Source organism: Manacus candei, unplaced genomic scaffold (genome assembly GCF_025592945.1).
Source record: "Manacus candei isolate 608988 ecotype Guabito, Panama unplaced genomic scaffold, ASM2559294v1 h1tg000025l, whole genome shotgun sequence".
Taxonomy (NCBI): domain Eukaryota; kingdom Metazoa; phylum Chordata; class Aves; order Passeriformes; family Pipridae; genus Manacus; species Manacus candei.
This window is the reverse complement of record NW_026138073.1, coordinates 922,662-936,043: the sequence shown is the minus strand read 5'-3', so window position 1 is coordinate 936,043 and position 13,382 is coordinate 922,662. Positions and strand designations below refer to the sequence as shown.

Below are 13,382 nucleotides of genomic sequence, written 5' to 3'. Positions count from 1 at the left end.
GAGATTCATCGTGGCCTTGGACACTCCCAGGGATGGGGCAGCCACAGCTTCTCTGGGCATCCTGTGCCAGGGCCTCCCCACCCTCACAGGGAACAATTCCTTCCCAATATCCCATCTATCCCTGCCCTCTGGCAGTGGGAAGCCATTCCTTGTGCCTTGTCCCTCTATCCCTTGTCCCCAGTCCCTCTCCAGCTCTCCTGGAGCCCCTTTAGGCCCTGCCAGGGGCTCTCAGCTCTCCCTGGAGCCTTCTCTTCTCCAGGTAAACCCCCCAGCTCTCCCAGCCTGGCTCCAGAGCAGAGGGGCTCCAGGCCTTGGATAGAACATTCCCTCCTGTCTGAACATTTGGGGATCACGGTACTTTCTTTCTACATCTAAAAATAACTACTTTGGATGGTGCACTTTCGTACATTCACACAATTGCACGCTCCCATATTAATTATTTGCAGACTGTCTCACACCTTTCATGACTTACATGACACAAGACTTGTAAATATGCAGGGAAGTGTCAGACTGTTTCCTTTTTTAAAAATTAAAATTCTTAGGGCACTTAAACCATCACCTTCAAATTTGATGTCTGAATAAAAACACATTATTCATGGCTAGAAGTGCCTTGGATATTAAAAGTAGGGTTAGATGCTTGCGAGGAACAACTGAGTATTAATTAGTGTATAAGTATTCATATTTCATTCCATTTTTTCTGTTTGTCTTCTTATGTGTGTTTTTTTCCCTAGGAAATTTGGAGGAAGAGTGAGCAGATATAGTTAGACCTCATGGACCAGTCCCTCTCTTGCTTTTTTACCCGGTAAACTCTCAGTAGCTCTGAGTTCTCCCGTTGATTAATTTATCAGTCCTTACATCCTCTCAGGGAGACTCTGTCAAATTTATAAATTGTAATATCAGGAAAAAGACAAGACTTTTGGCTCTCTTCTCTTCCATCCATTTCTAATGACTCCCTTTCTCCCAGACAGGGCAGATGTCACCGTGCCAGGGCTCAGCTGGTGCTGTTCCCTCCCTGTCCCTGCTGTGCTCTCCTGAGCACCCACACCCCACTCAGGGTCAGGGGCAGGAGCAGGGAACAGTTGTGGGATTGGGAAATGGAACCTGACATTCTCACCTCGATTCCAGTGGAGTCCCTGGCATTTCCCCAGCCTGGGACCTGCAGGATTTGGGGTCCTGTTTCCTTTCTCCCCGACCCAGGCACCAGGGAGCAGAACTTGTATCTGGCCGCTTTTGGGATGGGAATTATTTCCATTTTTGTTGCCACTGGCACATCCCCTGATGGCTCCAGCCTCTGGCCAAGGGGTTGTGTTTGTGTCACAGCCTGCACAGGGCTGCTCCTGCCTCCTTGGGTGCCTTTGGGGATTCTACCCAAACCTTGATATATTTTGTCACCTCGTGGCAAACAAAGCCGTGGCAGATTGTGGTGCAGGGCTGGGGAATGACAGCGCTGATGGACTGGGGGAGTGGGAGCTCAGGGACTGAGGCACAGCCCAGCACTCCTCTGCCACTGACAGAAATCACCCTGGAAAGGAGGCAGAGATTGTTTCCTGTTGACACGGAGAGCAAACAGAGAATATATTTGTGCAGCAGGGGCCTGGGTTTGTTTGGGTTTTGGGGGCCAGGAAGCAGCAGCAAATCAAAGCAGTGGCACATCAGAAATTGAGTTTTCTCAGTGTTTCTCTCTCACAGGCGCTGCTCTCACACCCGAACTCTCTGGAAAACATCACAGGGTGTTTGTTTCTCTTTACTGGCTTCAGGGAAGGAAATGTGGGCATCTCCCAGCAATGTATGGGGCACATTAGAGGAGAGCATCCTTTTGGTCATGAAAAGAGGTGTTTTGACTTTGGGGTGAGGTTGATTGTTTTCCACTCTGATGGCAAGGAACAAAGGCAGGGGGGTATTTTTTTGCCATAGAGCAAAACAAAAAGGGAAGGGAATTAGGTTAAATACATGTAACTGTCCATGAAACACAGTGGAGACACATAATAGGGAAGAAAGGCATTCTGGGGTTTGGCTGAGTTACTCCTCTGTGACTCAGAGCTCTGGGTCTTACCTGGGAGCAGAGTCTGGCACTGCATCCACTGAGATGTGTGTTCTTGCTGTTCAGTGGAAAAAGAAATAAAAAGATACAGTTGCCATGGTTACAGCATTTGTCACGATGCTTATCATGTCCCTGGCATAAAGAGCCCTGCATTAAATCTGGGCTCTTATTAATATCAGCTGTTAAACATTTCCAGGGTATTTGAAATCAAGACTTTCTGCTAAAAAATTAAATGTTGATTGCAGCAAAATTGAGCTGTTAAACAGTGCAGCTCGGAGTGTAATTTTGTTAGACACTGTGTAACAGAATCATACACCAGGAATACATTTTCCAGGGAATTTAGTCTCTTTGCACCTCATGAACATTCTTGATTTTCCTGTTAGGATGTTTGTTACCAGCAACTCTGCCAAGGAGTTGGAGCAGGCCAGCTGGCAGGAAGGGAGGGGAGTTCCTGGGTGTAAGAAAATTATGACTTGTCTGATTACTGTGTAACCATGGAAAGGCTGAGAGAATCGGGACTGTTCAGCTTGGAGGAGAGAAGGCTTCAGGGTGACTTAATTGTGGCCTTCCAGGACCAGAAGGGGCTACAAGAAAGAGGGAGAGGGACTTTGGACAAGGGCCTGGAGTGGCAGGAAAAGGGGGGGAATGGCTTCACACTGGCAGAGAGTAGGGTTAGATGGGATATTGGGAAGAAATCCTTTGCTGTGAGGGTGGGGAGGCCCTGGCACAGGTTGTCCAGAGAAGCTGTGACTGCCCCATCCCTGGGAGTGTCCAAGGCCAGGTTGGACAGGGCTTGGAGCAACCTGGGCTAGTGGAAGGTGTCCCTGCCCATGGCAGAGGTGGAACTGGATGGGCTTTAAGGTCCATTCTAAGCCAAACCATTTTATGATTCTCTGATTTACTTGGATATCTGCTTGGGTCACAGCACTGGGATTTGCATGGAGAAGAGCTGGGGTGTTGCTGGGATAGGGACTGGCCACCAAAAGGTGCTGTTTGGGAATGGATTTGGTGTGTGTGGGGGTTGTGTTGGTCCTCGGTAGCTGGAGAGAAGGGGGTAACACATCACAGGATGGCAGGAGAAATAAATGATGGAGAGATGTCCTGGGAAGTGCCAGGGCCATGCTGGGAGGGGAAGGGCGGCTGCAGAGCTCCCAGCCGTGCCCTGGGGCTGGGACAAGGCAGTGGGGACACTCTGGAACACAGTCAGGAGCCAGAGGTGAATTGTTTCCTTACAGCTCTGACTCCAGGACTCCTTTGGGATGTTTTAGCCGATCACTCAGGTCATAATTTTGATTATGTTTCCTGCAAACTCTTTTCACACATGGCTCTAACAGCTCTCCCAGAGCCAGGCTTTCCAGGTGAGATAACCAAAGTGCTGTTAATTACTTGGGTTTAATCAGGTGAAAATAATTTGCTTCTGTTTGTTATCTTTCCAGTCCACAGCATTCAAACAGAAACATTAAAGAGGCACTTTGGATTAGTGAGTTTTCTGTACCATTGGCTCCAATTAAGGAATAGGAGTTGGGTTTGTTTCTCCCCTGCCATAATCTCATACAGATTTGGAGACACATTTCCTAAGATCCTGTGCACTTCTCCAGCTACCTGTGAGGCCAGTGCAGGTGAGACACTGGGCATGGGATTGGGGTGAGGGTTGTACAGTGACTCTGCCTGTCCTCTGGGAACCACTTCCATCCTCACGTTCTGCTGCACTTGGAGCAGGATTTCTGTCCCCCATGGCCTGACCACATCCCACTCTCAGAGCACAAACACAGCTCTTCCTGAAGCCTCTCTGCAATCTTTCACTGCTGGAAGTGTTGATAAAGCCTTCTTGCTGTTCATCCTCTGATCCCACTCTCGCTGATACTTTCAAGCTTCACCTGACACAGAGGTTTTTATCTGCAAACAGACAAGGAGGAGATTGGGGAAGATGCAGCCAAACATGCTCGAGATTGATGTTCTTCAGCAGTACCTACTTTGTTGATTTTAGCTTTTATTTGGAAGGGTACAACTAATCCTCTGTTACAATCTTATTTCCTGACTCCAAATCTCAATCTCATATTCTCTGTCTGGCAAAACCCTGATGATTTTTCAGGCCATAAACAGTCTGGCTCTACTCTGTGACTCAAAGTCACATTTTATTTTAATGGCTCAGATGGGAAAGTTCAGAGGAAGGACTCTGGATTGATCTCTGCAGGTGCCCACCTTGATAACACCTGCAAAGCCCAGGGGTGGCAGGCAGAGCTGATCCCTCAGCACAGCCCCAGGAGGCCAGAGCAGTGCCTGTCACCACAGGCATTGGATCATCCCTCCAGCTTAACAAAGGGAGTTTATTGAGGCTGACAGAGGTATTGGCATGAGCAGCTACGAGGCAGAGAGATAAATGATGTGCTTTGTTTGTGTACAGAGAACTGGCCCTGGCCCTGGGAAATCTGTTAGAAATGGTGAGTGCCACCTCCTGCCAGTGAAAACAGGGAATACAGATCACAGCCCAGTGCTGGGGGATATCCCAGGACACCCCATAGCCCTGGTTTTACAAGTAATACAGGTGCACAACTTTGTAATATTTTTCAGAGGAGCACATTTCCTCACTGAGTTTCCTCACTGAGCTTTGCCCTTACCACGGTCCTGTCTCCTGCCAGAGACACCTGGATTTCAGTAACTTTCCTCAGGGATGTGTTTTGCCCAGGAAAGGAACCTGCCCCTGGGATCCCAGCACTGGGGGTGTGGGCAGGGAGAGGGACTGTGGGGGCACGTGGGTGCTTCCAGCAGAGTGGTGGAAAACCAGAGAGACCTGAAGCACTCCCTGTGTCCAAGGGGGACTATGCTATACAAGTGTTGTGAGGAACCAATAACTTTCCACATTATTTTTTACTGTACTGTAAATTTTTAGGGTGAGCAATGCTGGTTGTGCTGAAACTGGGAGGTGCTTTGCCCTTGACTGGAGCAGGAGTGGGATTTCAGTGGATTGCAATTCCATGCCTGTCTGGAGAGCTGGAGTTGAACTGGGAGTTCACCACTGCACTGTCCTAAACACAGCAAGTGTATGGTTTGTGCTACATTCTGTAGGATTTTCCCTTACTTGTCTTTGTAGACAGCTTAAGTCTGCTCTCCAGGAGCAGAGTCAGGGCAGTGTGTTGGTTATCCCATGCCATCAGGAAAAGCTTCCCAGCACACAGAGCTGTGGTTGTTCCCCTGTGCCAGAGCCCTGTGGCTCTGAGCTCCGTGCACGAGCTCGAGTCCGTTGTTTATCTGGAACATGAGATGAAAACATGCCCAATAGTCCCTTCATTCTTCAAATAGTCCCTTCATTCTTCTTTCCTCTTTCCAAAGAGCTGCCACGTGCACACGGACTGTGCAGAACGACCTTTACATCATTCTGTGGCTTTAGGGTGAGGGGTGTGATAAGCTCCAATCCTTCCTGGGATTCCCTGGGAAAGCCTGTTTCACTGGAATGAGTGGGTATCATTCTGCTTGAAACCAGGTCAGAATTGTCTGGCTTTGTACTGCAGTGCAAGCAAGTGTTTAATAGAATTGCTTTCCCTGCATTGCCTGAGCTTAGAGTTCCTTCATCCCTATGGATATAAAAGTTCACCAGCAGATTGGGCTCAATCCAACATGTTTGCAAGATGCCAAAGCAAACACTTACTGTATGAACTCAACCCTCCCATGCTGTCTTAGGCTTTAAGAGGGTCATGTTTTTGCCACTTTGACCTGAACTGATTCTATCATTATGCCATTATCTCACCCAAGAACTGCCTTTATTATTCTTTCTGCTAGATACATTCCCTGTTCTTACAGAAAGCGCATCGTAACAAAAGTGGGGAGTTAAAAACACACACCCCGAGAGCTGCTACTACTTGAAAGCTTTGTAAGCTAAAACAGACTTTTTAAGGAAAAACCTATTTCAAATCCCCATGTGCCCTGGGGAACTGTCAAGGTCAGACTCTTCCTTCCTATTAAATCCTCGTGGGAACTTCAAAGGAATCCTCATTAAAAGAGCCCAGGATATTGAGTATTTGTAACAGCTGCGTTGGCCCCGGCGCCGCCCTGCCCGAGTGGTGACAATGCCCTGTGTGGAAGGCTCCCAGGGAGCTGTGGCACTCCTGCAGCAGCTCTGCAGGCTGGCTGTGCTCAGGGGCTGCGTGACAGGAGGGTAAACAGCCGTGTCTAAAAGGGAGAGTAATAAGGAAGCCCTACAGGTAAAATGAGCCTCGGATAAAATATGAGGAATTCAGAAGGGGAAGCCATGTGAAGTGATGGACAGTGAGTGTTCTTTAGACAGAAATACACCTGCAGCATGTGCCCAGCCCTGCTCTGGGCAGGGTATTTGCATGCATATGCATAAACACCATTATTCTAACGATGTGAAGCAATACTTTTGTTATTAATTGCATTCTGAAGGCCCCGAGGGGAGCCAGGTGGATCCAGGCTGGCGGGGCTGTGTAAAGCAGGTTGCTTTGGCTCTCCTCTCCTGCTGCTTTCTTGGCATTAATCACTCACTGCTGACCTCTGGCCACTGGTGTCACCTCCTGATTCCCTTCAGGAGCAGCAGCTTATGGATTATATCAGTGCTCTGCAGACTGGGAGCAGAGACACCTGGGTGGCATTCCGGGCTGGGAGTGGACAGCCAGGCTGGACATCTGGCTCCAGCCACCCTGCCTAGGTTAGCTGAGTGGAGCCAGCAGAAAACCTGGCCTTGTCTCCCCAGTGAGCTCTGTGCACACATGGGGGAGGCTGCTTTGGCTTTATCTCCTGCAGCATTTGGCATTTTAGTGGCAGCTGGTTAGATTTCTAACCATAGGCACTGTATTATGTGCCTGCACCTAGGAAAGTGTGCCTGTATGGCCCCACCTGGGTTGTGATGGTTTTGGCCAGTTTTGGGATTTCCAGTGATTCCTAAGGACAATCCATCCAGCTATCCCACTGGAGAATCCAGAGGGCCGTGTCCATCAGACACATCAAACAACAGATGCAGTAGACTGTCCAACTCAGCACTAGGTTGCCATCATACCAGTTGTACTGGATAAATTAGTGATCAGGAGACACAAAGAGTCCCTTGAGCACTTTCTCCTGCCCTGTTGCTGTTTGTGCCCTGCTGATGAACCTCCCCACGCCTGGAACATCACCACTATTCCTGGCTGTCCTCAGCACCCAGGCACTGATTGTCACTGCTCTAGAGAGTGACAGATCTGACAGCTGGGGATGGTGTCACTGAGGAGAAGAGGAGGCTGTGAAGCAATTAGGAGGAACACACTTCCACTAATATTATATTTGTAATTTAATATATTCACATGCCATTAAAACATGAGGTTCCGTGTGCTCATCTGCATAAAAGCCACGTGGTTCAGGCTGCAAGGACCCCCCACACAGGGGGGAAATGGGTTTGTACAACTGCAGGCACTTAGAGACCAGATAAGGTGCCAGTACACCATGGCAGCACAACAGAGAGATGTCAAAATGTGATAGAACAATCCATTTACATTTAGATACCAAATTTAAAATTATTTTCTCCAAGCTTCATTCCATTTGTTGGGGTTTGGGCAAGCATGTAGAATCATTTAGGCCTGTTGCTTTCATCTCTTTCTCATCTAAATTCCCCAATTTAAAGGCAGCAGAGCATGGGGACAGCTCTGTCTTTCTGGCAGAGATGGAGGAGGAGCCATGTACACCCATTTCGCTTTGAGATGGACTAGAAGTAGGATTTAATAATCAGCCTCCGCTCTGCCTGGCACAAATGATATGGGTTTCTAAGCCAGAATTAAGAAAGAGAGAAGGTAAGAATTATCTGCCACAGTGACTGCAGAGGGAATCAGAGCAGGAGTTCCAGGCTCGGAGCCATCACAATGTCCCTTCCTGCTCAGAGCTGGGAATGCTGAGATGATGTCTCATACGTTTGATAGCCTGAGATGCCTGGGGGCTGCAATAAAATTCATTTCTTGCACTGTAAATCTTTTCTCTTTAAGCATGGAAGAGGTTACAAATGTGCATAAAATTGAAGTGCAAGTGATTAAATCTCACTCTGAGTCAGTATTGACAACTCTGCCTTGCTCTGGGATGCTGTGGCAGCTCCTTTCTTTGTGGCCTGTGCTCAAGATAATGAAAACCAGTCAAGTGATGAAACTTATATATCCAAAGAGGCTTTTTGCTTCTGAGTATTTGTTTTTAATATGTTGTCATGGCACAGAGATGCAGCTATTTCCAATCCTGTTGCTCCCTTCTGGAAGGGGGTGGGTGTAGGCTCTCACTGCCCCCCACTGCTGAAAAGAAAAGGGGTTTAATTAATAACTGCTTTAAGGAAGCATTGTTTGGTTTCCACGTGCAGCTGTGCAGGTTGTTTTCATTGGGGTGGTGTTGCTGCAAGCTGTAGGTGTCTTCACACGGATGGTTGCAAGGCAGGAGGGTGGGATCCAACTCAGAGCTCACAGGGGTTTCAGGCTCTTGAACACAGGTACATCCTAAAGTAAAGCTGTGCTGGGAGGTGTCTGGGGTTTTGGTGATCAAGGGGCCTCTTTATGCCTCTGTCAGGACAAAAGAATTTTCTTTCCAAGCCCAGTAAAAGCAAAATCATAATGGAGCTGGAGCATCCTGTGCTGTGCTCTGCCTTATGGGGGTGTGTGATGATAAATCCTATGACGAGCAGCTGAGGGAGCTGGGGGGGCTCAGCCTGGAGAAAAGGAGGCTCTGGGAGGACCTTATTGCTCTCTACAACTCCCTGACAGGAGGATGTGGCAGGGTGGGGGTCAGGCTTTTCTTCCAGGCAACCCAGTGATAGAACAAGGGGAAACTTCTTCAAGCTGCAGCAGGGGAGATTCAGGTTGGGTATTAGGAGAAATTTCTTCACTGAATGAGCGAACAGGTGGTGAAGTCACCATCCCTGGAAGTGTTCAAAAAATGAGCAGATGTGGCACTCAGTGCTGTGGTTTAATGGGCGTGGTGGTGTCAGCTGAAGGTCACACTTGATGGTCTCGGAGGGTTTTTCCAACCCCAGTGATTCTGTGGTTCTCTGTGGTCACCTGTGGCTGGACTGAACTGGAGGTTGTGCAATGGCCCTGACTGTGTATGAGACTGTATCCTCTGGGTATCCCTTAGACTGATTCCTTCTCCTACCAACATTGTCACTTTTCACCGCTAGTTAGCAGAAAATTAGCAGAGAAGAGCACTCGTGGGGAGTGGTGATGGGAAGCCTCTTTTTAGGGTCTTTAAGGCTCTTTAGAAAGGTCCCCGGTTTTTTTCCAAACAAGTTACACAGTTTAAATGCCTCCAGTACATTTATTTGCAAACAGGCAGGATCCAGGATGTTTCCTTCCCACGTGGTATTCTGTACTCAGAAATAGTTGTCAGTCCCCATTCATCCCACCGCTTGTTTGTGTGTTCCTTCACACCAGGCTTGGGAAAGGGGGCTGGATGCAGCTGGCCTGTGTCTCTCTGGACACAGGGAATGGTCCAGCACTGCAGATTCTGCATGTGCAACTCTTGGCTCTCTGCCAGCGTGTCCAAGTCAATGGCCAGCCGAGGCTGACATAATTATATGTATATTAATTATATACGTTGTTTGCAAGAGGACAATGTGTGTTCACTGTTGGGAAGCCGTCACCCATTAACAGGAATGGCAACAGAGCGTGGGAGATGTGTATCTGTTCCCGTTTGAAGAACAGGGAATGCTCCTGTCTCCTGGATTAAAACACGGTGAATCCTGGTAACGCTGATGTTTCATTAGCGTCCCCCATTTTCATGCAAATTAATTTCTTTGAGGAAAATCAAATCCATACCTGGTGCTAATTGCCAGTGATAATGATGAGCTTCAACTCAGTAGAGATTTGTTATCAAAGTAGACAGTCTCTCTCCTGAAGTCTTCAAGACTGGAGTGTGTCTGGAATTGTACATGGGCTGAGCTCCAGGTTCCTGCAGTTAGTGTAGGAGCAGAGCAGTGAAATGCACCAAAAGCCATCAGGAGACATGATCTCCTCTGGCCTAACAGCCTTTAAGGCCAAGGAAGATTCCTCTCCTAAAATAACCATGGAGCTTTTATTGATCATTTAGTCTAAATTATGGATGATACTTTTGTCAGCTGCATCACTCTGGTGAAGCAGAGCCGTGCCAGCACTGTCTGAGCTCAGAGCCCACCTCTCCACGGAGAGCCCACAGGTGCACATTGTCCACAGCATTTCTTGACTCAATCCCTCTGGCACCAGTGGTTCACCGTCCTATTGGAAATGAGAGCTGAGCTACTGGGGCTGCATTGGTAAGAAAACTCACCAGCACAAAGATCAGGTTTGCTGAAAGGCTGAGTAACATCCTGGGAAACAGTGAAGGGGTGACATGATAGGAACCAGCAGTGGAGAGCATCCAAACCTCTGTCACAGGAACTGCTGCTATGGGAAATTGGAGCATGTAATGGGTTAAGCTGAACTATATCACAAAATAATACATGGAATTACTGTGCAACCTGTTCTGTTATGACTTTTTTTTTCCTAGGCTCATTTTACCCCTTTTCAGCATCTAATAGCATTCCACAGTTTATTGGATATTTGCAGTGTAGCCTTGGAGGATAATGAGTTTTATCCTGGCAGATGTTGGACACCTTCGTGTCCAAGAGAAGTTAATGGGAACTGAAGATGATCAGCACTTTGTAGACTCAGTCCTTGATTGAACAGACAGCTCTGACTCGTCTGGGGCATGAGAAAACAGCTGAGTTGGGGTTTCAGGATAATACTGCAAAGGGCTGGAGTTACATGAGAGATTCTTACATACCAGCCTTGGGAGTAAAATAATTTCTTTGTCAGTAAAAGATAGTGAACACCAGGGAAAATATCTAGCTTAGCAGAGAGGCTCAGAGGAGCCCTGGGATGCCCAAAACCAAGTTTGAAAAGCAGCTTTGCAGAGCAAACTCAGTTGTTGCTCTCGCTTCTCCTTCCGTGGCATCTCTTAAATCTTCCTGAGAAAGATTTACAATGAAACATACTCTATTCTAAAAAAAATATCCCAAAAGGAGAGTGCAGTCTGTCCCAGTTTAGCAGCCCAAAAATGTTCAGCAAATGGTTAAGTTATGCCAAATTCTCTCAAAGACAGTGGGATTTAGGCTTGAGTGTTTTAGCAAACTGTAAATACAGGCTCTTTTTTTTACCTCTATGGAGGGTCAGTTGGATCTCAGGAAAAGGTTTTTCTGCAGAGGGTGGTTGGCACTGCCCAGGCTCCCCAGGGCAGTGGGCACAGCCCCAAGGCTGCCAGAGCTGCAGGAGGGTTTGGACAACACTCTGAGGGACAGGGTGGGATTGTTGGGGTGTCCTGGGCAGGGCCAGGGGTCAGACTGGATGGTCCTTGTGGGTCCCTCAAGCTCAGGATATTCTGTGATTCTGTGTCCTGAATCTGTCAGTGTTGCCATACGACTACAGAACATTTTGCTTTGTGTTCAGCTGCAAATAGTTGCAGATTTTCCTGACAGGAGCATGTAGCAGAGCTCATGAGGTTCTTCCTTCTCCTGACTGCTTTGATTTCCTTCTGTTTGCAAACAGATTGGATTTGAAGGTCATAATTAGGGAAGGTGGTACCTTCATTCCCATATTGAAAAATTCTCAGAAGTCATAAACTTGAATCAGAATTGCTTTATTCATGAGAAAAGCCACGTTTAGCCCAGGAGATTTAAGAAGTTGGTGAAAACGTCACTGTTTTTAGAAAAAGGAAATCTTAATAGGATCTAGTTGTGGTGCCTCGGCATTGAAGTCACCCAGACTGCAGGAGCCTCACAAACTCCATCGGTGGTAACGGGGTTTGTAGGAACAGCTGGAGCTGCACACGGGGCTCGGGCTGGTCCGAGGGGGTCAGGGATGTGGGAGCAGCGCCAGCCCCTCCGAGGGGCTCGGCCCGCGGGCCCTGACCCTTCTCCACTTCTCTTGCAGGCCCTGCTGCAAAAAAGAAGTACGTCAGTTATAACAACCTGGTGATCTAGGCCGCTCTCCGGGGTGAGGATTCCCTGCCCCGCTGGCGCAGCCTCCCCCGCGTGGGGTGGCAGGGCCCGGCGGCGCCCGGGACGGCGTGAGGGGAGCCCCGGCTCTGACGGCTGCTCCCGGAACTCCTGCCCCGCTCCGGGCTCCGGCCGCACCGGCGTGGCCATCGGCCGGGCCTCGGGCCTGCTCCGGCCATGGCCTCGGGCCTGCTCCGGCCGCGGGAGCCGCCGAGGCCGCGGGGGGACCGGCCCCACGCCGGCCACAAAGGACTCTAAGGGGCTAATTCTGTCTTTCTATGTACTTCCAGACTGCAAGTTTTTGAACTCTCTGTACAGTTTGTGAGGATTTTTGCATATCGCCATCCATGTTGTTCCGAGGTCACTGTTTGTTTTTCGGATGCACAGTTTCATGAGGCCCTGTGCTCTTGGCACTTCTCAAACCAACCGGCAACTGAGGAGCTCAGACCTGTGTACATGACTTGTATGACTACTCTTGTATCACTGCAATCCATATACCTTATTTTTTCTAACTAAACAAACAAACAAAAAAGAATTTAAAGACCAAAAACTGTGCTGGCGAAGTTAGTCCCCCCTTCACACCTCCGATGGGCTGCAGAGGAAGCAGAAGGATTTTTGCTGAGTTTTAGTAGAGGTCTTGATCTTTGGAATGCATGCCAGTAATGTATTTTATGGTACATGTTAATAATTTATGTTTGATATTTGTATTTGTGTTCTATTTTGTTCTTTTCTTTAAGGTATATGACTATTTTGCAATAATTTCAATGATTATGATATTTGGAGGAAAGAATATGGCTTTTACATGTCTTGAGGTTTTTCTCTGTTGATGCCCCACCATGATTGACCAGTGTGATAAGGACTTACAGAAGCATGTATGTTTTATACTGTTTGTAATAAGTAATTTCGTTAATCTTGCTGCTTATGTGCCAATTTAGTGAAACCGATCTTTGCCGCAACCTCCTCCCTCCCTTCCATTCTCTCGATCCTGTGATATTATCCAAGAATGTATCAATAAAGGATTTTGGTTAACTTTTTTTTATTTACTCCAATAAATATATTTTTTCAGTTGTTCCCTCCCCCTTCCCCCCTTGTGACTAACCTTTATTTCATGACGTTGTCAGATGAACATCCAAAAACCTGACACAGAGGTGCACAGAAAGCAGGTCTGGAAAAGGTCTTGAGGGAGCTGGAAGCTGATTGCAGGAGGAAAAAATGTTTAAAAGGCACTTTTCAGGATCTTTAAGAACCCCAAAATCCAAGTTTGAGTCCCACAAAAACAACCTTTCAGTCGGTGTTTGATGTCTCCAAAGCTGTCATCAGCCATTGAGGTTTGTGATGCCTTTGAAGGATGTTCTGTACAGTAGCACAGAACACAATTAG

General features: G+C 47.8%; 1 protein-coding gene across 3 annotated transcripts in view; it reads left to right on the top strand.

Annotated features, from left to right (window-relative positions):
• The window catches only part of GRM7 (glutamate metabotropic receptor 7), a 226,359-nt gene extending 213,318 nt beyond the window's left edge, over positions 1-13,041 (top strand). For 2 of the 3 annotated variants that reach the window (XM_051788655.1, XM_051788651.1), the window contains one exon: positions 11,938-13,041. In XM_051788655.1, the coding sequence (XP_051644615.1) occupies positions 11,938-11,987 (50 nt within the window). In that variant the 3' untranslated portion in view covers positions 11,988-13,041. Of the gene's footprint in view, positions 1-731; positions 993-11,937 lie in introns of those variants that run through there. The other variant, XM_051788652.1, reaches the window with a different exon arrangement.
• The last annotated feature ends 341 nt before the right edge of the window (positions 13,042-13,382 follow it).